At 51.6% G+C, this 26,650-nt stretch overlaps 3 protein-coding genes across 5 annotated transcripts in view; 1 reads left to right on the top strand and 2 right to left on the bottom strand.

Annotated features, from left to right (window-relative positions):
* Positions 1 to 5,175, bottom strand: part of UNC45B (unc-45 myosin chaperone B) — a 32,029-nt gene extending 26,854 nt beyond the window's left edge. Inside the window, exons 1-5 of the mRNA XM_045525493.1 lie at positions 5,076 to 5,175; positions 4,575 to 4,742; positions 3,683 to 3,719; positions 2,807 to 2,982; positions 1,544 to 1,633 (exon numbers count right to left, since the gene is read on the bottom strand). Of these exons, the coding sequence (XP_045381449.1) occupies positions 1,544 to 1,633; positions 2,807 to 2,982; positions 3,683 to 3,719; positions 4,575 to 4,742 (471 nt within the window). The 5' untranslated portion in view covers positions 5,076 to 5,175. The remainder of the gene's footprint in view (positions 1 to 1,543; positions 1,634 to 2,806; positions 2,983 to 3,682; positions 3,720 to 4,574; positions 4,743 to 5,075) is intronic.
* Positions 5,176 to 8,577: 3,402 nt separating this feature from the next.
* NLE1 (notchless homolog 1) lies at positions 8,578 to 17,158 on the top strand. 3 transcript variants are annotated; one of them, XM_045525491.1, is made up of 13 exons: positions 8,578 to 8,673; positions 8,798 to 8,941; positions 9,930 to 10,147; positions 10,758 to 10,837; positions 12,036 to 12,112; positions 12,294 to 12,391; positions 12,746 to 12,938; positions 13,471 to 13,606; positions 13,752 to 13,798; positions 14,561 to 14,763; positions 15,836 to 15,995; positions 16,095 to 16,165; positions 16,767 to 17,158. In XM_045525491.1, the coding sequence occupies exons 1-13, from the start codon at positions 8,656 to 8,658 to the stop codon at positions 16,777 to 16,779; spliced, it is 1,458 nt and encodes a 485-aa protein (XP_045381447.1). In that variant the 5' UTR covers positions 8,578 to 8,655; the 3' UTR covers positions 16,780 to 17,158. The 3 variants fall into 3 exon arrangements, with proteins under 3 accessions (XP_045381447.1, XP_045381446.1, XP_045381448.1); XM_045525490.1 differs by having other exon boundaries at positions 8,608 to 8,679; XM_045525492.1 differs by lacking the exons at positions 8,578 to 8,673; positions 8,798 to 8,941 and having other exon boundaries at positions 9,985 to 10,176.
* A 2,262-nt stretch (positions 17,159 to 19,420) lies between these two features.
* FNDC8 (fibronectin type III domain containing 8) lies at positions 19,421 to 25,597 on the bottom strand. Its single transcript, XM_045526992.1, has 5 exons — positions 25,550 to 25,597; positions 25,254 to 25,462; positions 22,606 to 22,972; positions 20,186 to 20,419; positions 19,421 to 19,573 (listed from the first exon to the last, which is right to left on the bottom strand). Exons 1-5 carry the CDS (start codon positions 25,595 to 25,597, stop codon positions 19,421 to 19,423), a joined length of 1,011 nt encoding a protein of 336 aa, XP_045382948.1.
* Between the last annotated feature and the right edge of the window lie 1,053 nt (positions 25,598 to 26,650).

Genomic DNA, 26,650 nt, shown 5'->3' with positions numbered 1-26,650 from the left:
ACTTTACATTTCTTAGCATGGTGCCTGGTAAGACAGAGGGTCCTCAAGATGTGATGATTGATTCATTCAATCTCACTTTCTCTGAGCACCTCCAATGAGCCGAGCCAAGCACTGGAATCACAAGGAATAATTAGACATAGTCCTTGCCCTCGAGGAGTTCTGAATTTAGTGCAAGGAGGTATGAAAATGAACACTTTATAACAAATAGAAGTTCCTAGGCAGAGAAGTGGCATGGAGAAAAGGTGTCCCGGGGATGAGGTATTCCAGGTGGAGAGAACAAGATTATATATTAATAATTATAAAATTAATAATATCACCATCTCCTGTTCTTCCTGTGGCCTCTCCATTAGCTCCTTCCTCTTTCCTTTCCTCTGCCTCATCTATCAGTGGAACCATCATAGTGGTTAAGAGCACAGGCTCTGAGCTCTGAAAGATTTTGGTTCTGCCAGATGGGGTGCCTCATGCCTATAGTCCCAGTGACTCCAGAGGCTAAGGCAGGAGGATCACTTGAGTCCAGGAGTTTAAGATCAGCCTGAGCAACATGGTGAGACACATCTCTACAAAAATAGAAAACTTAGCCGGGCGTGATGGTGCACACCTGTAGTCCCAGCTACTTGGGAGGCTGAGGCAGGAGGATCACTACAGCCCGGGAGTTGGCGGATGCAATGAGCTGTGATGACGCCACTGCATTCTAGTCTGGGCAACAGAGCAAGACTTTGTCTCAAACAAACAAACAAAGATTTGGTTCTGCCACTTACTACACACATGACCTTGAGCAAAATCACTTACATTTTACAAATAAGGACTATAGTGTATTTGCCTTATAAGATTGTCAAGAACATTAAACAAAATTACAAATATAAAGAATGTGCCTGGCACAAAGTAATTCTCAGAAAAAAATTAATAAATAATATTTGCATATTTTATGGATTTATTGACCACAAAACTAACAAAAATTTCCCAGGTATCGTCTGTCAAGTTCTTATAAATGTAAAACACTCAAATGTTCAATTTTTTTCCTCTGAAGAATGACTAGAAGGGAATATGGAAAAAAATGCAACAAATTTGATGAAGAGGATGATTGTATTGGTAAATATTTTAATATTTCAGAATAACTTCCTTAGAATATTTTTAAAGGGAATAAAACATTATTTTAATGTGTCCTTGTTTCTCACGGCCAAAATTATAGTGAGGTAAATGAAGCCCTTGTCTTGAGTGCAAAATTTAAAGGGGCACCCAAAACTCAATAATTGAGATAAATAAGATTTAATGCAATATTTTTAAAAATCAACATCAATGCGAAAAATATCCATGATGAAAAAAATATCAAAAATTTAAAGAAAGGCAGGATCCTCACTGGATGCACCCTAATCCCAGCCCTCCTTATAGTTTTTTAATGTGTTTATCCTTTGGCCAATTTTCCTTCAGGTTCTTCTAGGACACCCCCCACCTCCGCCTCCCTACCCCTAGGACCGGGTCACTGTGGAGACTGGCAGGTGCCGAGAGCGCCCTCTGCTGGCTGCCGGCGCTGACCAGCGCTCACCTTTTCCAGCTTATCGGCGTCACTGTTTTCGTCCAGGAGGATCTCAAACATCTTTTGCACCCTGGAGTCTGTGGAGAACTGCACACGGAGCTGAGGGGAGAGAAGGGGGTGGGGAAGAAGGCAGCGGTGGTCCACATCATTTCAGTCTGTTCCACATACAGTTCATCTCAGTAACTACAGTGTCTATTCTGGGACCATGCACGTTCATTCATTCATTCAACAAACATCTACTGAATAACTACTACGTGCCAGGCACTGTGCTAGATGCTGGGGAGAGGACGGTGAGCAAAATCAAGTCCTTGACCCACAAAGCTCACAGCCTCGTTACATTCCTTATCAGAGTCTAGCAAACCATTAGCTATTAGACATTTATATAGGAGCTAAAACAGAACTAGGTCTCCGGGCTCAGAGACCTGAAGCAGTTTTCCAGCAACTGAAACCACTCTGTTTGGATGTCTGGCCCCTCACGCACCCCCACAGAAACCCACTGCTCTGGGTCTTTCATAAAATGACCCAAACCATCACCCCTCATCTCGCCAGCCCCTAATGCACATCCTACTACTTTGCTCTGCTGGTCACACTCCCGCCATTTCCTTTGGGGTGGGGAGATGTCTATCCTCCCCCCACCCCTTCTCTGCTCTCTCCTTAGTTGATCCTTGAGTCTGCACCCTGGGCAGCATGCTCTGGTCCCACCACAGGGCTGCTCCAGACACACGGAAGTTGCTGCATCTTGGAGCAAGGAGTTGGATGATCGATGACCCTCCTGCTCTTAGAGAGGAAACGACACCCCAAGGCGTCCCCCTGAAATTCGCAGCCGATCCAGGATTAGAGTGCAGGAGTTCTTATCTCTGGTCCAGTTTCTCCCCATCCCACTCCATTTTCCTAGAAAAGATTTCATGTTCTTACTGGGTCCTCACTCCCCCCTATTCCTCATCAATACCCCCCAGTTCCCAGGTAGCTCATGGTACCTGGCAAGAGAAGATCATGTGGCAAACACACTAAGTTATTACAATTTTTTTTGAGAGCCTCCATCTGGAATTTAAAAGACCCGTGCTCTAGCCCTGGCTGGGTTGTGCAGTCATGACTCACAGACAGGTGCACCTGCTCAGCTGTGCTGTGGAACCGGCCCGTGCCACTTGCCGTCTGCATCTCAGAGCATGGAGCTAGGGCTAGCCCTGCTCTGGCGTCCCACCTCCCTAGCCCATCCCTGCTCCTATGGGGAGGGGGTGGACAGCCAAGTTTGTGGGAAGGGGGCTGGCTCACCTTCTCCTGGATGCTGGTGTTGAGCCTCCTCAGCGTCTCCTGGAAGTTCTGGTTCCGAGGCTCCAGGGTGGCACAACGCTGCACGTCCTTGAAGGCCTGGTCCAACTTCCCCAGGTGCTCCAAGGCTTGGCATCGCCGATACAGAGCCTTGATGTCGGAGGAGTTGATGTCGATGGCTATTGAGGGGAGACAGGCAGGGCCTCAGGGGACCAGGCTGCAGACCACTGTCCCCACTGCCTCAACTCCAAAAATCAGGCTCTTGCTGGGCTTCTGTGTCTTCCTTGGGGATTATCCACCCATGTGGACCATCTGGCTCACGCCTCTCCTTTGTTAGAGAGACAGTAAGATCCACAGAGTCTCAAGGGTGGAAGAGAGCTTAAGGTTCATCTCATCCAGTTCCTGATGCTCCAGTCTCTGCTACAGGATCCCTGCCAAGGGCTTAGCAAGTTGGTGCTTGCATACCTCCAGTAATGGGGAGCTCCCTCCTTCTCAAGACAGCCAGGCAGCTCCATCAGAAAACCCTTCCCTCTTCCTACCTGAAATATACTGCCTGTGACCTTGCCCATTTATCTTAAGTCCAGCCTTGGAACTCTGAAATGAAATCCAATCCTTCTTCCTTGTGACAACTTTTTAGGTATTTGTAGGCGGCTCTCCGTCCCACCTGGGAGTTGCCTTCTCTGGGCTATATATTGCAGCTTCCTCAACTGCTCGTCACGCGATGTGTTTCCAGTCCCTTCTCCAGCTGGGTTCCCTCCCTTCTCAGCTCACTCAAGACTATCACTGTTTATTACCCAAAATGACAACCAGATCAAAACTCAACACCAACCACCCGGAGGAGAATGTGAGAGGGCAGGTTTGGGAGCGGGAGTGGCTCACCTCTGGAGGCATCTGAAGCTGCCTGGACGTAGCTCTCCTGAGACACGGGGAAGGAGAAGACTCGGTTAATGCAGGCCCAGTGCAGAGACAGCCAGAGAGTGTCCCCAGAGTGAGGGGACAAGTTTTGCTGGGGGAGCTGCAGGCTGTCAGAGGCCCAGAGTGTGCCCCTCGCTGGGCATGGAAAAGAGCACAGGCTCTGGCAACAGGAAAACCCAGCTCTGAATCCCGGCTCTGCTAGGACCTGGGAGATCTTGGCAAGTTACTTAAGCCCTCTGAGACTTGAGTTTCTTATCTGTAATATGGGATGACAACAGCTGCCTCCCAGGGCTGTTACAAGATGCTGTGAAATAGCAAGTGAAGCCGGACACGGTGGCTCACGCCTGTAATCCTAGCACTCTGGGAGGCCGAGGCAGGAGGATTGCTTGAAGTCAGGGGTTCGAGACCAGTCTGAGCAAGAGCGAGACCCCATCTCTACTAAAAATAGAAAAATTAGCCTGGAACTACTAAAAATAGAAAAAAATAGCTGGGTGTGGTGGTGCCCTCCTGTAGTCCCAGCTACTGGGCTGAGACAGGAAGATCCCTTGAGCCCAGGAGTTTGAGGTTGCAGTGAGCTAGGCTGACACCATGGCACTCTAACCTAGGCAACAGATTGAGGAAAGAAAGAAAAGAAAAGAAAAGAAGAAAAAAAAGAGAGAAAAAGAAATAACGTGAAAAGCTCCTGGCATTAGGCTGATTCTAATCTGGGTGAGTTTCTGTCTCTGCAGAGCAGTGGTTGGAGGCACCTGCTGCAGCCTGAGGGGTCCGGGGGAGCCAGCTGGGATGGTGACCAATTCCTATTAGGAGGAGGGGGCCGCCCCCACACCCTTGCCCCCAGCCCCGTCCTGCTCCAGACCGTTTTCAGGCCGCAGGCTGCCCGGTTCCGATAGAGCGTGGCCAGTAGGGTCTTATCCTTGGTCAGCTTCAGGGCCTGGCTGTAGCTCTTTGTCGCGGCCTTGTAGTCCTGGCGCTGGAAATGCTGGTTCCCTTCCTCCTTCAGCTGGACGGCTTCAGCCTCTGCCATCTGCGGGCACAGGAGCAGCTCTGTCTGGCCAGCCCCTCACTCCAGACCCAGGGCTGGGCCTCTGGTCTGAGGTCCAGAGCTCCAGGCTCCCCTCCCACCAGGATGGAAGGTAGGGATTCTGCCTAGAAGGGACCCACCCACAGCACCCTCAAATCCATCGCCCCAGAAGGACATTACAGCATTTGCTCAGAGCTTGGCCCAGGTTGAAACAGGCCTCACTCCCTGTCCCTCCCAGCAGGTGAAGCCACCATGCCAAAGGCCTGGACTTCATTGTAGGCTTTAAAAGTCTGCCTTATCCCTCCCCTGTCCAGGGAACACTCTGGCCCAACTCACTTTCTCAGCGAGGACAATGGTTTCGATGTGGCCCCTGTGATGTTGCTCCCCTGAACTCTCCTGGGTCAGCCTCCAGCCCGCCAGCCCCAGTCTGCCCCGCCCAGCCCCCACGCAAGACATTTTATCACCCCTGCCAATGGCTCCAGACCATATTTGGCCACAGGGGCAGGTGCCCCTGGAGTCTGTCATTGATACTCAGGGCCCTCCCTCTCCCCAGACTGGACAGTTGCAGCCACGTGGAGGTGCTGGCTGGCCTCTGCCCAAGCACCCGGCTCAGGCTGTCCTGGGGGCTCCGGCATTCATACCCCGAAGAGTGAGAGAAAGATCCAGAAGGGACGGGAAGCCCCCAGCATGCACCCCTCCCTAAGCACAGAGATAATGCCCCTTCCCCACCTCCATCCCAGATAAACAACCTCCCCTCCCTCCCCCCAACCACTGCTATTTTGGGAGCAGAGTGACAGCTGAGAGACTGACAGACTTGGGCACACAGAGCAGCTGCCCAGGTCCCCAACCAACTGGAGACTTCCAGAAATGCCTTTCTGGTTGAGGGGAGGAGGGAAGAGGGGAGGAAAGTTTCTTCCCTTCTTCTACTTGTTCACAATACCTCCATCCCTCAGCATTCACTTGCTGAAAATGTCCTTGCTTTTCAGAAAGATCCGCAGGACTTGCTAACTCGGTTTAAGTGGGTTGGTTGCTTGTTCTGGTCTGTTTGTCCCCTCTGTATGAGTGAATATACACAGCTGACCTCTCCCATCGGACAGAGAGCTCCCTGAGAGTGGGCTCTGTGTGTCCCCCATAAGACTCAAATCTCTTAGAGAAAGGCCTGGGGCAGATTGGAGGACTGTACCCCACCCCATCTGACTGGGACCTCTCCTAGGACAAGCTGAGGCTCCCTCCTCACAAGGGGGTCTTCCTGGGACAAGAACTGTGTATTCACCATCACAGAGGGGTCTCTCCTGGGGCAGAAATTACTTCTCATCTGAGAGTTCCTGAAGCAAATTTATGAGATTGTCCCCACTTGGACCCAGAACGCTCCTGTCTTTCAATGTCTCCAAGCCTGGGCTACAAGCTCCCTCCTGGAAGGCAAGGACAGCATCCCAGGCCACTTGTCCCCCCCACTTCCCCTCCCCCAGCACTGAGCCTGGCAGAGTCGGTGCCTGATGCATGTTTCCTGAATGAATGAATGAATGAATGCAAGAATGGTGTCTTCATGCTGATGATTTGCTCCACTCACCTCCAGTCCTCCTCTCTGCCCTACACATACGTCTTCAAACTTACCTGGCTGGGGCTGGGAAAAACACTGAAAAAGCACAGGTAGAATCACCCACACTCGATTGTGCTCCTAGCTCTGTGGGCTCGGACACACAGCTACGTGACCTTGCACAGGTTCTCCCACCCTGCTGCACACAAGGCCCAGCCCTAACACATGTTTATTGAATGAACAAATAAATGAATGGATGGATGGATGAACTCCCTGTGGCTCATGGTATCGCAAACCCTGGGCCCCTTTGTGGGGCAAGCTCTCTGCAGCAATGAGGTAATGTGAGGAACGATCCCGTCATTGGCAGAGAACTGCAGTTCTGTGACTTTAGGTCCAAAGGATTCTAGATTCAAATCCTGATTCAGTAATTCATTCCACAAGCATTTCTTAAACATCTGTTATGTGCCAGAAACTGTGAATCATAATGGAAGCATACAACACTCACGAGGGCAAGGATTTGTGTATATTGTGTTCACTTACGTATTCCAAGTGTTGTAAGGGTGTGTGGCACATAGAAGGTGCTCAAGAATATTTATTGAATGAATGGATGAAATAATTCCATGAATCTGTGATTTCTAAATGTGAGGATACCAGAATGTTTTGAAAATATTTAACAGGGTAATATTACATCATGTCAGAGAAGGTTTCTCTGAGCAAGTGATAAATGAGTTAATATATGTAGAGCTCCTAAAACAATGTCTAGAAGGGACTAGGTGCTCAATATACTTACTGGATAAATGAATGAATATTTAAGGCAAGACCTAAAGAATGAGGAACTATTCCCGTATTAGTCTGCTCGGGCTGCCATAACAAAATACCATAGACTGGGAGGCTTAAACAATAGAAATTTATTTTCTCACAGCTCTGGAGTTGAAAGTCCAAGATCAAGGTGTCATCAGAGCTGATTTCTGGCGAGGCCTCTCTTCATATCTTGCAGACATATCTTGCCTTCTCACTGCGACCTCACATGACCTCATGTCTGTGTGTGCGCAGGGCAGCAGTGGGAGTGAGGGGTAGAGACAGAGAGAGAGCGCTCTGGATTCTCTTCTTTTTCTAAGGGCACCAGTTCTATCTGATTAGGGCCCTACCCATATGACTTTATTCATTAACCTTTATTACTTTCTTATAGGGCTTGTCTCCAGATACAGTCACATTGGGGGTTCGGGCTTCGACATATGAATTAGAGGGGAGGGGGCACGATTCATTCCATACCAGTTCCAGACATAGAAAACTGCATGTGCAAAAGCACTGATGCAGGAAGGGCCATGACTTGGAAGAACTCAGGAAAAGACACGAGGATTTATTCTAAAAGAGAGAGGGATGGCTGGAGACAGCAAGGCTGAGTGGACTATTTATTATAAACAGTTTGGTTTTCTCCTGTGTATAAGGGAGCAATTGCAAGGTTTCAGGGCAAAGAGTAACAGACCTGATTTTGGGTTTGGAAAGACCACCCTGGCTGCACTGCGCAGAACGGATGGGAGGAGGCAGGAATGGAAACGGGGGCTTGTCAAGAGGCTGTTGTAGTGGGGCAGGCAGGAAGTGATGCTGACTCTGTCCAGAGTGTGGTTGTGGAGGACAGATCCACGTTACGTCCACGAGGCAGACTTGGAAGAGCTCGGGGCTGCCTGGGTGAGAGGGAGGAGAGAGAGGAGAGTTACCCAGGAAGATCCGTGCTTCTACAACAGAGCTCAAGTTCATTGCTCTCTGTTTCAGTTCATCTGTAAAATGGGGAGAAAGGGGCTGTGTGAGGATTAAATGAGCTGTGTATTAAAAGCACTGAGAACAATGCCTGACCCACTGTTGTCGATGTCATTAGTGCTTTACCGTGTTGATAACTGTAAAAATACAGTTTGCTTTTGTACTCATCAAGTATTATTAATTGACTTGACCTATTTAAAAAAGAATAATAACTTCTGCTCTCAACCCAGTAGTGGCTTCTGGCGTTGTAAGCCTCCCCGACCCCCACCCCAGGGGTCCTTCTGCCTCTGTGATCTTGGGGACAATTCACCTCTCAGAGCCTCGGCTTCCTCATCTGTAAAATGGGACAACAATCCCTGCTGTGAAGAGTCACAGGTTGATTGTATCCTGTAAGGCACTGGAGGGACTAAATGGGGAGGCGGCGACGCCCCGCCCCCAGGGGAGGCAGTTGGGGGCAGGGAGGACTCGCAGGTGAGCCCATTTCCAACCCGGGAGGCCGGGCGCGGCGTGGCGCTTCTCCTCCTCAACACCAGAGGGCGATGTGCCGGCTGCGGCCCTGCCGGCCCACGGAGGCGGCGCTCTGGCCCGCCGGGGTCTTTCTCCTCCACGTGGGGACGCAGTATGGCGGCGGCGGTGGCGGTGGGTGTGCGTGAATGGGGGCCGGGGTGTCACGGCCGGGCGCTCAGGCCCGGGTCCCCGAGGCCAGAGGGAGGCGAAGCGGGGGCCTTCCAGAGGGTGACGCCCAGCCCGCTTGTTCGCGCAGGACGAGGCGGCGGCGCGTGACGTGCAGCGGCTGCTGGTGCAGTTCCAGGATGAGGGCGGGCAGCTGCTGGGCTCCCCGTTCGACGTGCCCGTGGACATCACCCCGGACAGGCTGCAGCTCGTGTGCAACGCGCTGCTGGCCCAGGTGAGCGGCCGGCCAGGGCTGCCCGGCATCCCCACCCCCCGGGCGGGCGGGATGGGGGTTGAGGGTCCTCACCGAGGGTCTGGAGGGTCTGCGGTTCAGGGTCCCCCCGCTACTCAGCCATAGTGGATGACCCACCTGGCGTGAGTCCTCACCTATCTCTGAAGAGGGTCAGAAGATGCAATCAGTGGAAAAGCGCTTTACACGCCCATCGTCAGGGTCCTCTTGCGGAGAGAGGCTGCGTTTTGAACGCATTGGGTGTAATATTTCATTGATTTCTTGTCACAGCCCCTCGATATCAGACTCATTAATATCCCCATTTTACAGTGTGGCCCAGAGGGACTGAATTATTTGCACGATGCTGTGCAGTAGGTAGTTGATTTGGAATTGGAACCCAAATCTGTCAGGCTCAATCAATATCCAATGCTCTTAACCTTCAAGCTAGTGCTTACGGAAGTGCTGTCCTTTGGGGAGAGGATGTTTAAAAAATGCGGTTCCTGGGCCCCACCCGAGATTTGCTAAACCAGACTTTGGGGTGAAGCTGGAAGTCCACATTTTTAACCAGCTTTTTTGATGCTTCTTACACAAATGCAGCATAGTGTAGTGATTTAGAAAACACTGCATGATGCTGTATGCTAACCCTGATCCCAGACCTTATAACTTGGATTGGTCATTAGCAATAAGACATTGAACTAATTACTTAATTGCTCTAAGCCTCTGCTTTTTAATCTCTCACCTGGGAATATTAATGTCTATTTCCCAGGTGGTTGTGAGATTCAGATAAAGAATTTCAAAGTGCTGTGTAAGTGTCCTACAGTTGCTGTCCAAGAATTAAAAAGGTCTTGTTCAATAGGAAATGTTGGGGGTATCCCAGGCAGGGTGGCTGGAAGGAAAGAAGCTTCACTTCCCACAACTGAGCAGGAAGCATCCCTGGCAGAGATGGCCCTGCACATCCTTCGATGAGGGGTTGCCCTTTACCATTGCCCTATAGGAGGATCCCCTGCCGCTGGCTTTCTACGTCCATGATGCTGAGATCACCTCCTCACTCGGGAAGACACTGGAGTCCCAGGCAGTGGAGACAGAGAAAGTCCTAGACATCATCTACCAGCCACAGGCTATCTTCAGGGTCCGGGCTGTGACCCGCTGCACCAGCTCCTTGGAGGGTCACAGCGAGGCGGTCATCTCTGTGGCCTTCAGCCCCACAGGAAAGTAAGGACAGCTGCAGAATCACGGAGGGGGTATGTGGGTGTGCAGCGTCTGTCTGGGGTGGAGAGGGTCCCCCAGAGTTATGACTGATGGGGCCTCGGGCTGCCTACCGTAGACCCAGGCTCTGGGCTCTGCTTGCAATTAAGGGAATTTCCCAGTGGGGCCTGGTCCCAAAAGCCAAGGACACCTGCCTTGGACAAACTTTGCCTGGACTTGATTTCAGGATATCTGAGCTGCAAGCTCAGCTCTGCCCCTTCTGAGCTGTGTGACTTGGATAAGTCCCTTAACTTTTCTGAGTTAATTTTTCATCTGTGAAACTGGGATTAGTGGCTTCTCATGATCTTATGAGAATAATGAGAAGCTTCAAAATCTGGTTATAGTTGTGTCCATTCCTTTTAGGAAGGAAGAAGAAAGAAACGGCCTCTTAAGGTCTTCTCCCAGGTGGCAGCGTCAGTGTTGTATTTCTCCTTCAGGGGGGAGGAAAGAGTCCAGTCCCAGTTTCTGTTCACACAAGATGATTGAATAGGTGGCAGAAATGCACATGTACAGTATCTGGGGGTGGGCCACGCTGGTTGCCCACCACTGCAGAGGTCAAATGTCCTCTCTTCCCCAGGTACCTGGCTAGCGGCTCCGGAGACACCACTGTACGCTTCTGGGATCTCAGCACAGAGACACCGCATTTCACTTGCAAGGGTCAGTGTGCAATTAGCCAATTGGTGTGGGGTGGGGGGGTAACGCAGTGGGGGGTGGCCGATCTGCTCAGCTCTTTAGTCCCTGGGGAGGCCCAGAGCCGATTCCGACTCCTTAACATCCAGTTAGTGGCTGTGTGTTCCTGGGTAGAGGAAGCGGCTTGAGCACAGCCAGCCAGAGACTGGACCAAGAGTCAAGGTGGGGTGTGGGGAGGGGCTGACTGGCTGGTATCAAGGAGAACCTGGCTTAAATCCAGCCTCTACACAGTGCTTTTCAAACTTTAGTGCCCATCAGAATCACCCAGAGGGCTTGTTAAAAACAGATTGCTGGGGCCACCCCCAGGGTTTTAGTTTCATTAGGTCTGGGGTAGGACCGGGGAGTCTGCATTTCTAACACATTCCCAGGTGGTCTGGAGACCACACTTGGAAAGCCTCTGCTATACCACAGGCCAGCTGGGTGACCTTGCAGGGGGGTGCTCCCTTTCTAAGCAATAGTTTTCTCATCACAATATGGGGATAGTTCTTGCTTTGCCCCATACTTGAGAGCTTTTGTGAGAATTACAAGGGGTGATTTGTATGAAAACATTTTATATCATATGTCAGGTAAAGAATCACTAGAAAGTGACAGTGTTATCTGTGCAGCAAGATGCACAGCTCTAAAACTTGGAGTATGTTCTCCCTTTGCCTAAAAAGCCTCATCTCTCCTTTTGTTCGATCTTTCTTTTCTTTCTTCCTTCCTTTCCTTCCTTTCTTTCTTTTCTTTCTTTCTTTCTTTCTTTCTTTTTTTTTTTTTTTTTTGAGAAAGTGTCTTGCTCTCCATTTCCCAGGCTGTAGTACAGTGGTTCAATCATAGCTCACTGCAATCTCAAACTCCTGGGTTCAAGCTGTCCTCCTGCCTCAGCCTCCCAAGTAGCTGGGACTACAGCCATGCACCACCGCGCCTGGCTAACTTTTTTTTGTTATTATTTTTTGTAGAGACAGGATCTTACTGTATTGCCCAGGCTGGTCTTGAACTCTTGAGCTCGAGCAATCCTCTCACCTCAGCCTCCCAAAGTGCTTGGATTATAGGTGTGAGCTGCCGCACCTGGCTTGGATCATTCATTTATTCAGCAAATGGCTAAGGAGTAGCTGTAATCTGCCGGGCGTTGCTGGGCCCTGGGGATGAAGACACTTTCTCATTTCTCCCTCCTCTGCTTTCTTAGGACACAGACACTGGGTCCTTAGTATATCCTGGTCCCCAGACGGCAAGAAACTGGCCTCAGGCTGCAAGAATGGCCAGGTAGGTGGTAACTAGGTAGGTGGGTAACTAGGCAGGGACTCGGGGACACCCTCCCTGGGGGACAGTTCAGAATCAGGTTCTGGAGTCTTCAGGGAGGGTTGGATGGGGGCTGGGGGTGGGGGATTTTGATGGGACCAGGGACCGGTTGGGGAGGGTTATTCAGTGAGCTTCTGTCCTTCAGATTCTCCTGTGGGACCCAAGCACAGGACAGCAGGTGGGAAGGACCCTCACTGGCCACAGCAAGTGGATCACGGCCCTGAGCTGGGAGCCCCTCCATGTGTAAGTGACACTGACTCAGCTGGGGCAAGTGGGGAGCCCGGGGATCTAAGCTGTTCCCCTTCTCTGGTCAGGACAGAGAAGCCTTCCATGAGGGGATGCGATGGGCAGCCTGAATGATGGTGGTGGCGTAGCGGGTGGTGGGAGGGTCTCCCAGTTCCAGACCTGCGTTGCTGCTTGGGAGGAAGATTTCATCGTGGGGCCTGAAAACCACCTTGTAGTGCCCCTGGGTCTTGGGGTCAGAAAGCTGTTGAGAGATTGATTGTCCCTGGTCTTTGAGCCGGGAATGGGGAGATGCTGTAGGCAGATGGGCGCTGCCAGGCACAGGTGAGGTCACATCTCTCTCCCCCTCGCCAGGAACCCTGAGTGCCGCTATGTGGCCAGCAGCTCCAAGGACGGCAGTGTGCGTGTGTGGGACACGACTGCAGGCCGCTGTGAGCGCATCCTCACCGGACACACCCAGTCAGTCACCTGTCTCCGGTGGGGAGGGGACGGGCTTCTCTACTCCGCCTCCCAGGACCGCACCATCAAAGTCTGGAGGGCTCACGACGTAAGAACTGGGAGGGTTCAGGAAGCAGTCTGGCAAATCTCAAGTCACAGGACACTGGCGCTGGGAGCAGCCTTGACCTCAGCGAGTCCAGCGTTTCCCAGACGTATGTTAGGAGCCCTGTCTGGGGAATGCTTGGGGAGCAAGGGTTCTGTGGTTGGTGCTGCACCATAGTGGGGATCCCAGTGTCCCTGTTAGATAGTCAAGCTCTGGCAATTCCTGCTGTCGGAAGCCTGTTTAGCTTTATCAAACTACAATACCCTAAACTTATTTGACTGGAGCCCTTTTATTCTGGCGTGCTTAACCTATCTGTCCTGTGAAACGTATTCAGAAATGTTGATCTGGATTGGTGCCCTCATTTTACAGATGGGGAGAGACTTGAGCCCAGAGAGGCGATTTCATTGAGCTCACAGTAAATGAGTGATGGAACCTTGGGGTCCTGATTCTTGGTCCTGTACCCCCCGTCTCCTGGGGCCAATTTCCCCAGGGTGGAGAGTGCTGTGTGTGTGCGTTGACCTGTCTCCCTCTGCCCTAGGGTGTGCTGTGCCGGACTCTGCAAGGCCACGGCCACTGGGTGAACACCATGGCACTCAGCACTGACTATGCCCTGCGCACAGGGGCCTTTGAGCCTGCTGAGGCCTCAGTTAATGCCCAAGACCTCCAGGGCTCGTGTGAGTGAGCGGGAGAAAGAGGGGAGAGGGCTGCTTGGGAAGGGGCCATGTCTTGCACTTAATGTGGGTGTTTACTGTTTGTGGTGGATTTTCTAACCAGCCTTGTTCCTCATCTTCTTTCCTCCCGGTCGGTGCTGGGACACAGTGCAGGAGCTGAAGGAGAGGGCTCTGAGCCGATACAACCGTGTGCGGGTGAGTGTGTGCCTGCCTCATGCGTCCCCAGCTCTGTACTCTTCCCTCTCTGCAGCACTCAGAGCCCTGTCCCTTCCAGCCCCAGGTCAGAATGTACCTATTCCAAAAAGTTATTCTAGATAATCCTAGCTTGCAATCTTAAAAATCTTAATGCACTAGGGATCACTTTATTTCATTTCTTATTTTGTTTGCCTATTTATTGTATTCCCAAAGTATCTCTTTTTTATATTATTTAATTTGTTGTTAAGTTTTTTATTTTAGGTTATTTACACATTCACTGGTCTGAGTTTCAAAGAATACAGAAAAGTGAAGATGAAAAGTCTCCCATCTCTCCTGCATAGTCACCCATTCCTTCTGGAAGTATCCAGTGCTGCCAGTATCTTGTGTCACCTTCCAGAAATTTCATACATACACCTACGTGTGTGTGTATGACATACACACACACACATGTACATACAAACACATAAGCCTCATAAAATCCTTATCCTTTTTAACACATAATTTCGTGCCCTGCTATTTCGTGTAATTTTATATCTTAGAAATCGTTCTCTGTGTGTGTGTGGAGAATTTCATTTTCCTTTTGGGTGAAGTGGCTTGTTTGGGCTCACATGTGAGTGAGTGGCTGACCTGGGCCTTGTTCCTCCTAATCCTGGCCTCTGTCTGCTCCTGGTGTTGAGTAATCGGTGGTGTGTGTTTGCTGCCGAGGTCTGGCTCCCCTGTCTAAGACCACATCCAACATGGTGTGCTTTCTGCCTCCCCTAGGGCCTGGGCCCAGAGAGGCTAGTGTCTGGCTCGGATGACTTCACCTTATTCCTGTGGTCCCCAGCAGAGGACAAGAAGCCCCTGGCACGGATGACGGGACACCAGGCCCTCATCAACCAGGTGCTCTTCTCTCCTGACTCCCGCGTCATGGCCAGTGCCTCCTTCGACAAGTCCATCAAGCTGTGGGACGGCAGGACGGGCAAGTGAGTGGGGGCGGCGCTGCTCCTCTGTAAGGAGTGGATAGTAGGGGGAGCCTGGCGCTGCCGCTTACCAGTGTGGGCCTTTTGCAAGCCTGTTTCCTCTTCTGTAAAAGGCAGACCCGCTACCTCTCAGCTTTGTTGCAAGGTTTAAATGAGATGGTATATTGAGGACCAGCACTGAGCAGGCTCTAAAAATGCTAATTCATTTCATGTCTTAGGGGAAAAGTGATCTTAGAGCTAGCGCGAGGGCAGGGATGCAGCTCCAGAGCAGGAGAGGTGGTAGGTAGGTGTGTGGTTTCATCGCCATGTGGCCATCCTCAAAGTGCAGGCCACAGACCAGCGGCTTCAGCATCACCTGGGAGCTTCATAGAAATGCAGAGTCTTGGGCCCCAACTCAGACCTTAAGGGTCAAAATCTGCATTTTAGCAAGGTTGCCAGGTGCTTCTGCGACCCATCCAAGTTTGGGAAGCCTTGGCATAATGAGGTTCAGTGCCCTTGGGGTTAATGAGGTCAGAGGAGAGGCAGAGGCCCAGGCCAGGAGGGAAGAGGAGCCAGGGAAGCCCTGAGTAGGGCTCAGGGGGAACCTACATGTCAGTCATTGCGGGTTTTCACACAGCAACAACCCTTTGAAGTAGGCAACTCAGTTCCTTTTTAAAATAAGGAAACTGAGTCTCGGAGATGCCTGATGGTTTGTCCAAAGTGACACAGCTAGACTATATTGACTCGAAAGCTCCAGGCCTTTTATTGCATGTCCCCTGTTAGCAAGCAGCCACTGTGCTGGGCGGGGTGTCAGGCAGATTGGCTAAGCAGGTGGCTGCACTGGAGTCTGTGACATGCAAAGTCGTGCGGGTATGGAGAGGCCTGGCAAGAGGCACCCTGGAAGCAACTTGTTTGGAGAAGTTTTGCAAATAGTAATGACAGGCAGTGATTAAAATGGTCTTGGGTGGGGCCAGGCAGTATGATTTTGTAAAGGTTCCCAGGTAATTCTAACAGGCAGCCAAGGTTAAGAACCACTGCTGTGGGCATGGGGAACCCTTCAGACATTAATATCCATCATCATCTTCCCCTGGCCCAGGTACTTGGCTTCCCTGCGTGGCCACGTGGCTGCCGTGTACCAGATTGCGTGGTCAGCTGACAGCCGGCTGCTGGTCAGCGGCAGCAGTGACAGCACGCTGAAGGTGTGGGACGTGAAGGCCCAGAAGCTGGCCACAGACCTGCCCGGCCACGCGGATGAGGTAGGGCCGATCTGCATAGGCAGGGGAGGGGCTGGGTTGTGCCCAGCCGTTGGCCCCTCACCTCCCTACTTGCCTTCCTCTTCCTCCTCCTCGGTTTAGGTGTATGCTGTCGACTGGAGTCCAGACGGCCAGAGGGTGGCAAGTGGTGGGAAGGACAAATGCCTCCGGATGTGAGTGTGGAGGTGGTGGGTGGTGTGCTCAGCTCTCCGGCCTTCGCGCTCTGTCCCTTGTGGCGTAGAATTCCGCAGGGCCCTCTGGGGCTCTCATTGCCCCTGAGGAGGTGTGGGGTGCAGGTCTTCCGTGGGCAAGTGGGAGAGCCACCGAATTACGGAGGGCAGGGGAGACCCTCTCCAGAGGGTGTGTCTAGGGTTTCCCCAGCACTGGGCTTTGGAGTCACAAGACCTGAGTTCAAATGCTGCTTCTGCCTTGTAGTGTGCAGTTGCAGAGAGCTTGGTTAATCTGTCTCTTGAGAATCGTCAAATCTTCGTAGACAGCAAGGTCAAAGATAGGGTGAATACTCTCTGGGACCAAAAGCAGATGTACTTCTGAAGGATTGTCACCATTTGGCCGTGGGCATCCCAGGGCCAGGCCAGATGAGTTGCTTTTCCTTGCCGAGGCAGGCAGTGGGTGGGTAGCCTGATTTTGGGGTGGCTAGAGCAGGGTGGTCACCGGCTCTTGACAACTCTGAGGGTGAAGCACAGGCTGTTCCTCACGGTGGGCCCTGGGATCCCATGGCAGCCTCCTTTGCTCACGCCCCTCCCCTCTCCACAGATGGAGGAGATGAGAAGTCCCACCCTTCTCTCTGACCCCCGTCTGGACTCGGCTTCTGCCAGCTGCCTGCGCTGCCAGAGAACAAAGGCCAGGGTGGCTGTGCACACACCCTCCTCACCAGCGGTGACCTGAGGACGCATGTGGCCTGCTGTCCTCGCAGACCCTGGTGGGGTCTGCATCCCCTAGCTGTGGCATGCCCTAGAGCCGGAGCTGGACGGTCACAGGGGGTTCTCACCGGACTCAGCCCGTGACCACTGCCCTGTACCTTGCTGGTGCTGGCAGGCTGGGGGGAGGCCGGGCTCTGCCTGTGCTGCTGACGCCTTTTCCAAGTGTCAGCTGTGTTAGGGTCAGACCCCAGGTTCCGTGACCCAATAAATAACTTATATTTTGTGTGTTTGGGTTACAAATTCTGTCCTAGAACCTCCAGGGTTCAACCAAGACCCTAAATCAGTTTGTCTGGTTCCCTCCCTTGTACAGGAATGCACCACAAAACCACACTGACCCTCTCTTCTCCCTGTGCCTGCAAGGGAAAGGCCAGTATGATAGTGGCCAGAGGAGAATCTAAGGCTGTGCTGTCCACCATGGTAGACACTAGCCCCATGTGGCTGTTTACATCAAGTAGAATTAAGTACGGTTAGACATGCAGTTACTCAGTCACGCTAGCCAGAGGCCCCAGTATTAGCACAGATAAAGGTTTTCATCCTCACAGAGTCCTGCTGGCCAGGCTTGCTCTGGGGGATGCCTCTGCCTCTCCTGCAGCACCATTCGGAGGCCCTGCCGGCACAAGCACTGCACTGGGCCCTCGGCATGGAGAGGGGAAGGCGATGGCTGTCCCAGGGGATGCCCTCCGCAACAGGAGGCAGTGGTACGGTACAGTGTGTAAGAATTTGGAGAAGTGGGTATGGTCTGCTATGGGGGGTGGTTCTTTTTTTTTTTTTTTTAAGAGACAGGGTCTTGCTCTGTTGCCCAGGCTGTAGTGCAGTGGTGCCTTCCTAGCTCACTGCAGCCTCGGACACCTGAGCTCAAGTGGTCCTCCCACATAGCTGGGACTACAGGCACATGCCACTGTGGCCAGCTGATTTTTTTTTTTTTTAATATCGTACAAAGACAAGGTCTCACTGTATTGCTCAGGCTGGTCTTGAACTCCTGGCTTCAGGCAATCCTCCTGCCTTAGCCTCCCAAAGTGCTGAGATGACAGGCGTGGCCACCGTGTCTGGTTCTGGAGGGTGGTTCTTTGCCCCATGAGAACTTTCAGGTAATGAAAGGAATCTCCACCGAGACCTCAGACCTTGGACCAAGACCTTTCCCCGCCTGCACCCTGGCTCCATCGCCCCTGCATCCGATGCCACACCGGGCCGTGATATAACCTCAGGTTAGGCTTTCAAGCCATCCTCATATGAACTGCTCAGGGCCACAGCACTTCTAATATCTGGTTCCTTCTCACGCTCCTCCAGCCCTGTGTACAATTTTGCTTGTCACCTAGCTATACTGCCCAGCTCCTACCCTGCACGTCTCTGCAGTCCATCTGCGCGAGGGGCAAGAGGAGCTACCAGTTGCTGAGCTCCTCAGTGCCAGGTACTTTTTCTGCTCTCACAGACCCTGCAGCCGTGCCTGGAAGGTGCTGATGTCCCCAAATTTTTGATGAGAAAACAGCAAAAGCAGCCTAAGTGATTAGCCCATGCCCTCGCATTCTGTAAGAGGAAGAGGCAGGATTAAACCAGATCCTGCCCTAAAGCTTATGCACTTTGTACTTGTCCCTCCAGAGCTCGAATCTAGCCTAACAGTCTGTGTGTGGGCTGCCACGTCTGTCCTCAATCGCTGTTTCTCTTGGTTTAAGAATGTTTTAGTCTTTAAGTACCAGGGTCCCCCACTCAGGACAGGCTGATGGCAGGGCCAAGCAGTGGGTGGTGGTAGCATCCCATGGCCCAGCACCCTTGTTTTTTTTTGTTTTTTCTTTTTTTGAGACAGAGTCTCTGTTGCCTGGGCTAGAATGAGTGCCATGGCTTTAGCCTAGCTCATAGCAACCTCAAACTCCTGGGTTCAAGCAATCCTCCTGCCTCAGCCTCCCGAGTAGCTGGGACTACAGGCATGTGCCACCATGCCCGGCTAATTTTTTTCTATGTATATTTTTAGCTGTCCAGATCATTTCTTTCTATTTTTAGTAGAGACGGGGTCTAGCTCTTGCTCAGGCTGGTCTCAAACTCCTGATCTTGAGCAATCCTCCCGCCTTGGCCTCCCAGAGTGCTAGGATTACAGACGTGAGCCACCGCGCCTGGCTAACCACCCTGTTTTCCACCCCCCCCACTCGTCTGGACTCGTGGTCCTGGCCCATCTGCCGCTGTCCACAGCATGAGGCAGAATTTTGGGATGCTGGATGACTTGTGCTTCTTTAATGGGGGACCTGGACCCAGCCCAGACCTGGGGAAAGAGGAAACCTAGGTGTGGGCAGTGGCTGAGCCTGGACGGGCCTGAGACGTCTCCAGGTGAATGGGGCCCCCGTCCAACCTTGGCCCCAGCCCAGGGGTGGGGTTCCAGTACCACTCTGCCAGGCCTGGGCCGGCAGGTTGGTCAGCGGTTCCCTAGCATAGTGCTGGTTCCTGAGGGCCCTGGGCCAAAGCTGAAGGTAGATAAGGGGCTTCCTGGGGCTCTCACTCTTAGTAGGGAAATAGATATTCCAGATCTTCTAGCCTTCGCATCTCCTTCAGCCCCATGGACACGGTTTTCCGCTGGGGTTCCTTGCGCTGCACGGTGATGTGGATGGGGTTGTTCTCAGGGAAGCTGTTGAAGTCAGTGGCCACAGTTGCAAACTGAAGTGAAACAAGAAAACCCCTCAGAATTCCTACCCAGACCTGAGCCTGGCTCTCTCTTCATCTCTGTCACGCTCTTTTGTTGCTACGTGGGATCTTAGCCTTATCCAAACTAGCCTTGACACAGGGAACACGTCCAAAGAGGTATGACTCAAACTTGTGCCTCCCCAGTTGTGTGGTTTCCAACCAAAGGGCTACCTGTGCTCAGGCCTGTCCCCTGGGCCTTGCCCACCTGCAGGCTGTTCCTGTTCCGTCCCCCTCTAGCCTGTCCTCCCTCTGTTTCTTTCAATGCCCTTGATTTCCCAGCCCCCTCATCATTATTGCTATTAGGTTGACGGATCCAAAACCCAGTGGCTTTGGAAGATGAGCATTATAGTGATGCTGAATGAATACATTAGTTTGCATTCCTAGTGGGCCCCAGAGTAGCTTAATCCTTAAACCTAACAGAAAAAAAGCAGGCTGGTATTGATGTTCGTTGGCCCAGGCAAAAGGCAGCCTAGCAAGGAGATGAGTTGTGGGGGTACAGGGGTGTTCCCAACCTCCAGAGCCCCGGTTCCCTGGTTTCAGACTCCCCTCCCTGACCCCCAGAGCCCCTCTTCTCCCAGGGCTCACTTTGTAGGGCTTGCACCACTTGCCCACCCCCGCTGTGTTGGCTGCGCGGACAGTGAGGCAGTAACACGTGTTAGGCTTCAGCTCCATCAGCTTGATGGTGGTGCCCAAGATCTTGTTGAAGATCCACGGACGATTCTTTGCCTTGGGTGACTCATCTTTTCCCTTGGCCACCTCCTGTAACAGGACCTGGTAGAAACTGACCTGCTGCTTGCCCAAGGCATAGGTCCAGGAAATCTAGGGGAAAGAGAGCCCCAAGGCTTCCTCAGACCTCTCCTGTCCTTCCTGTACCCTCCACCCCAACTGGGGTCAGAATGCCCCACTCCCATCGCCTGCTCCTGCTGGGCTCAGGCAGGTCTGATGGAAGGTAGGAGGCACTGCAACACTCGGTGTGGAACCCCCTGCCCCACGGCATGTACTGCTCTCCCTGGGCAGCCCTGCTCACCTTACAGTGCACCCTCATTCCATATTTCTTCTAGACTGTTAGTTGAGAGGAACCTTAGAGATCATCTTGTTCACCTTGCTCATTGCAAGTGGGATTGCAGGTTCAGAGAGGGCAGGTGACTGGGCTATGGTCACACAGCAATTAAGTGATAGCACCAAGGTTCAAACCTATAGCTCTGGAGCCCATACACCTTATACTACAATAATGGCTGCCAAGCCCGGCTAGGCATCTCAGGCAGTTTTTATAATGACTCAGATTCCTGAACCTGCTGTCTCCTATCTGCTCTCATTCTCAGTTTCTCCTCCATCTAGGCCAGTGGTTGTCAAACTCTAGTGTGCAGTAGCATACCTTGGAGAACTGTTAAAATGTAGATTGCTGGCCCCCACCCCCACAGTTTCTGATCCAGTAGGCCCAAGTGTGGTGGGGAGAGACAAGAATTTAAATTTCTAACAGGTTTCCGTGTGATGCTGACACTCTCCGTCTGGGACCACACTTTGAGAAACACTGCTCTAGGCCATCCAACAATGGAGCTTCCAGGGTTGTGTTCCTAAAATATAACTCAAGGCTGGGCGTGGTAGCTCACACCTGTAATCCCAGAACTCTGGGAGGCCAAGGCGGGAGGATCGCTTGAGACCAGGAGTTTGAGACCAGCCTGAGCAAGAGTGAGGCCCCGTCTCTACTAAGAATAGAAATAAATTAGTCAGACAACTAAAAATATATAGGAAAAATTAGCCGGGCATGGTGGCGCATGCCTGTAGTCCCAGCTACCCGGGAGGCTGAGGCAGGAGGATTGCTTGAGCCCAGGAGTTTGAGGTTGCTGTGAGCTAGGCTGATGCCACGGCACTCCAGCCTAGGCAACAGAGTGAGACTCTGTCTCAAAAAAATAAATAAATGAAATAAAAATAAAAAAGCCAAAATACAACTCAGATTATATCTATCACCTGATACAAAGGTTTTCTTTTTTTTGAGACAGGGTCTCTCTCTGTTGCCCAGGCTGGAGTGCAGTGGCATCATCATAACTCACAGCAACCTCAAATTCCTGGGCTCAAGTGATCTTCCTGCCTCAGCCCCCTAAGTAGCTGGGACTAAAGGTGTGCACCACCATGCCTGGCTAATTTTTTCTATTTTTAATAGAGACAGGGTCTTGCTCTTGCTCAGGCTGGTCTCGAACTCCTGGCCTCAAACAATCCTCTTGCCTCGGCCGCCCAGAGTGCTAAGATTACAGATGTCAGCCACTGCACCCAGCCTACTATAAAGCTTTGTGCAAAGCTGCTCCCTATTGCTTACTGAAAATTCTATAAATAGCCTAACATTGGAAGACCTCTGGAAAATGACCCCAGAATGACATTCCCCCACGTCTCCCCTTTCTTCCCCTTCCCATAGCCGAGGGCAGTGCTACATGTAGCCCCTGGACTGGCAGCAGCAGTATCACCTGGGAATTTGTTAGCAATGCAGACTATCAGGCTTCACCCCAGACCCTCTAGGTATGAGGCCAGGAATTTCAGTTTTAACAAGATGATAGGTGATCTGTAGGTGGAGTGATGAAAGTGCGAGGAGCCCTAGATTAAGAGCTGGGATCAAATGAGGGTTCTCATCTCCTCCCCCACTTTGCTACCTGGGAGCCTTTGCTAGGGTCAGCCCCTCCATGGAATGCCTTTCCTGCATCTCCGCATGTTTAAATCCTACCTCCGTGTCCCAGCTCAAATATTACCCCAAGCCACCAAACTTATTCCTGCAGCTGGAAGTAATGTTTCTTTCCCTTTGAATTCCTGGTGGCACTTGATTTGAACTTTTCCTACAGCATCAAGCCCTTTCTATCTTGCACTGGAGTTCTTTACAGACATGCCCTCTCTGCCTGCCTAAACCATGAACTTGAGGTCAGAATGCAGGTGGTAGGCATCCTCGCACTCCCCGCCAAGCTTCGCTGAGCGCCCGGCACAGTAAGCCTCAGCTGAATGCGTGAGCGAAGGAAACGCACCACTGCTGTGGAATCGCTGACGGTGTGTTCACAGATGAAGGGGGCCTCCGGCACATCCACGACCACAGAGGATTCCGAGTGTGTTGAGGAGGTGTCTGTATCCAGCTCAGGGTTGTCAAGGTCCAGCAGCCCCCTGGGGGTCATGTGGGGCTTAGCTTGGGTGCAGAGGGCCAGGTCCCCCTTTTCTGTAGTCTTGACCATTGAGGAGAAGCTGAGTCTGTTCAGCTCCCCTTCCAGCATCCCTGCAAAGAAGCTGCTGTTGGGCTGGGTGACGGCCAGTTTGATGGGTTTCATCAAGGTGGATGAGATCTGGGAGATGGTGGTGTCGTCGGAGCTGCATTCAGAATCCTCCATCGGCATCGGCTTCCTGGAGCGGGAGGGGAGATAGGTGGGTCAGATGAAGGAGGCCACCCAGCCCCTTCCGCCCAGAGCAGGCCTGGGGCCCAGGCTGTTTCTCAAGTTTTTAGATGTTATATAAATAAAAGGTATCATTCAGTATGTGTTTATGTGCAACTTGCTTTTTTTCACTCAACAGTGGGTTTAGATTCATCCATATTGATACATGCAGCTCTGGTTCAGTCAGTTTAACTGTCGTATGGTTTTCCATTTCTTGGATATTTGTATTTTACCAATTCTTTGCTATTACAAAGGAAAACCTTGTGCACGACTCCCTACTATTTAAAATTTTTTTACTGATGAAGTGCACCAATCCAATACTTACTGTATGCGTGAAGGGCTCTGAAATTGCCAATTCTATTTTAGTTCATTTTTATCACACTGGTCTCCACCAACTAGAAGGATTTCCTGACCCATCAGTGGGTCAAAATCCACCGAATGTGGATCCCTTACTCGAGGCCAGCCTCCCACATCACAGTTGATTGATGGGCCAAGTTTTCCCTCCCTGAGTTCCAGCCCCATCGACCTACCTCCTCCTGAGAAATCCGGATCAGCCCGGAGCCCCTAATGCTAGCCCTCGGTGGATGTTTGGAATAAATGATTCCTCCACCAAGGCCCTTTGTAGGCTGGTGGGTCTGGGTGTTGATGTCATTTATACTTCAGATTGTCCTAATGAATCCGTAGTTCAGACTCACTTCTTGGAAATGCCGATGGTGACATGGGCACAGAAGGCCACTGGGCACCGGGCTCCATGTTGGACCTGTCCTCCTGATCTTCAAACAGCTCTGCTGGCTGGGTGTCAGCCCCGTTGTGCAAATAAGGGACTGAGGGTCCCTGATCTTAACTTGTCTAAGGCCATAGATCTAAGTGGCAGAACTTGGATTTGAACTCAGGCCCCTAGCCCAAGACTTTCCCATAATACCATAAAGTTTCCTACAAGCATCTGTCACTTTAGCCATATCTGTTTACTTACAGACCCTTTAGGGGATGGACACCATGTCCCTCTCATATAATTAAGACCAGCTACATAGTCTGTGAAGCCCCTCATTCAAAAATCAAGAATTTCTGGCCGGGCGAGGTGGCTCACACCTGTAATCCTAGCACTTTGGGAGGCCGAAGGTGGGTGGATCGTTTGAGCTCAGGAGTTTGAGACCAGCCTGAGCAAGAGCGAGACTCCGTCTCTACTAAAGAATAGAAAGAAATTAGCTGGACAACTAAAAATGTATAGAAAAAATTAACCAGGCATGGTGGCACATGCCTGTAATCCCAGCTACTTGGGAGGCTGAGGCAGAAGGATTGCTTGAACCCAGGAGTTTGAGGTTGCTGTGAGCTAGGCTGATGCCACGGCACTCTAGCCAGGGTGACAGAGTGGGACTCTGCCTCAAAAAAAAAAAAAAGAATTTCAAGACAGTGACAGCAGAGCATTAAACTAAGTACAGGCCCCTTCTAAGTGTGGGGGGCTGTGTGTAACTGTACAGGTCACACACCATGACAATGCCCTGTATATCATTCCCTCAGCCCTCATGCTCTGCGTCACCACCCCTTCACCTGCTAACTGCTTCCCTTCACTGGAGATTCAGCTAAAATACCACCACCTCCAAGAAGCCTCCCTTAACTGCACTGTCTCCCAAGGTATACCAAGCCCCTCTTAAACCCTCTGGTTCCTCAAGGCGTCCTGTCACAGCACTTACCAGACCATGCTGTGTCACTCTCATTATTACCTGACCCCATCCCCTGACCTCCACACACAAGACTAGGAGCTCATTGAAGGCAGGAACTGTGCTTTCCAGAGCTTCAGGACTTAACGCTGGGCCAGACACCTTGAGCATGTGCTCAAAGGGTTTTGTGGAATGAAGCAGAGGAACCCAAGACTCACTGAGGAGGAAAGGGAAGCCTTACTCTACAGGCAGGCAGGCTCTGGGGAATGTATCAGGCAGGTGAAAAGGTCTGAGGGCGAGGAGCTGTGGGGGTGTGGCGGGTGGTGACAAGGACCGCAGCCAAAGCAGGATGAGGAGCACATCCACAAAACTGATTAATCTAGGAAGGCCTCCTGGAGTAGGAGGTCCGCATGCCTGCAAGAACTCATTTGGAGCTCAGGAATACATAGACAGGTCCAACCTGCACACCTGGTCTTCCCTGGGAGTCCAGGGACTGGGTTGTGACAAGTTAAGGAAGTGAGGCTTCTTTAAGTTTCTCTCCCCACCCCCCAGCTCCAGCCTCAGAAAGGAGGAAAGACTGGACTTGTGTCTTACGGTAGATTGATGGTATCTTGCTCCAAGAAATTAGCCAAACTGCCTCTTGTGGAAAGTGGGAGTCCTTTGGTGGTGACTGTCCGGTTCATAGACTTGGGGTTTGGAAAGGGCTTTGGCAGTTGACCGAGTACATTCATAACGTTGAGGTTTTCTTTCTTCCTTATGGCCTGCTCCCCATCTCCCATTTTACAGACTGCCTCTGATGCCACCTGGTTTGTTTGGGACCACAGCCGTCACCATGCAGGACAACCAAGCTGACAGGAAGCAGAGAGAAACTATAGGGGCAGTGAGCCCACCCTTAGTTTGGGCGGGATGGGGGTACAATGAGCTGACTTCATAATCATGACAGAGTGTAACAATTAGAGGCCAGCCTCCCCTTGCTTGCAGGCTGCTGCTGCCAGGCTCGCTCGTGGCCGCAGGGACCAAGGGCCAGCATCACAAGGTGGGTAGAGCCCTGGAACAAACTTCATGACCCCTTAGGCCCCTTCCAGCTTTAATACTTTGTGTTTACATTAGCCCTGTCCTTCTCTGAAGATCTCAAAAATGCTAACACCTGTGTGCTGCCCAGGGAAGGAAGAGAAGGATGGTGAGAAAAAGGCACCTGGGCATGGAGGGAGGCGGCTGAGCTCTGGGAGAGGGGCAGTCGTGGAAAGGGTCTCTGGGGGTGGGAAACTGTCTATAGATGCTGAGGTTCTACATCTGGAAACCAGAGGCAGCAAACCGTGCTGTGTCCAGTTGTGTATGCACAGGGAAAGCCCAGATGGTCCACAGGGGTTCAGAGCTCACGTATGACCAGGCTTCACTGCTGGAATTCTGAATGTGCCACACCCGCACTCTGGAGACCTTTCATGTGTTGCGTGACAATGGCAGGTGTTGCAGAGGGACACAAAGATGGGCCACACGTGATCTGTGCTCTCCAGGAACCCACTTTATAGTAGGAAAACATGTACAACTTCAGAGGGTGGGACGGGGCTGTTAAAGCAGCATGAGCTTTGTGCCAGGGTGTGGTTTGGAGTCCAGTCCTGTGCTCACTAGCTGTGTAACCTTTGCCAATGATTTAACCTCACTGAGCCTCAGTTTCCTCATCTGTGAAATAAGGATTAAAATAGCACCTCCCTCATCGGTATGTGAGGGGATAACCATGTAAAGTTGTTTTATTTCTTCCAGTGGACAAGGCAAAACAAAGGACATTTACGAATACCAGATCATATTCTTTTGTGTTCTATATGCCCAAAGGTTTCCCACCCATTTAAAAAAAAAAAACTTTTGGAAAATACAGAGAAGCAGGTGCCCTCCGTGTGTTTTGCTGCTTCTTAGCAGCTGTCACACCGTCTGTAATAATCTGATTCGTCTGCTTCCTTTTCATTGTCTGTCCCTAACACGTAAAGTAAGCTCCC

This window comes from Lemur catta, chromosome 15 (assembly GCF_020740605.2).
Source record: "Lemur catta isolate mLemCat1 chromosome 15, mLemCat1.pri, whole genome shotgun sequence".
NCBI classification, from domain to species: Eukaryota; Metazoa; Chordata; class Mammalia; order Primates; family Lemuridae; genus Lemur; species Lemur catta.
This window is presented reverse-complemented; position numbering and strand designations above follow the sequence as displayed.

Bases quoted from the DNA above. Each gene is read 5' to 3' on its own strand.
- NLE1 (XM_045525490.1), top strand. From the start codon at position 8,656: ATGGCGGCGGCGGTGGCGGTGGGT. The intron at 8,942-9,929 runs GTGAGCGGCCGG...ATTGCCCTATAG, and splicing joins GCAACGCGCTGCTGGCCCAG to GAGGATCCCCTGCCGCTGGC. The intron at 12,392-12,745 runs GTAAGTGACACT...CCCCCTCGCCAG, and splicing joins AGCTGGGAGCCCCTCCATGT to GAACCCTGAGTGCCGCTATG.
- FNDC8 (XM_045526992.1), bottom strand. From the start codon at position 25,597: ATGATTATGAAGTCAGCTCATTGTACCCCCATCCCGCCCAAACTAAGG. The intron at 25,463-25,549 runs GTGGGCTCACTG...CAAACAAACCAG, and splicing joins CCATCCCGCCCAAACTAAGG to GTGGCATCAGAGGCAGTCTG. The intron at 19,574-20,185 runs GTGAGCCCTGGG...GTTTCACTTCAG, and splicing joins AGTGGTGCAAGCCCTACAAA to TTTGCAACTGTGGCCACTGA.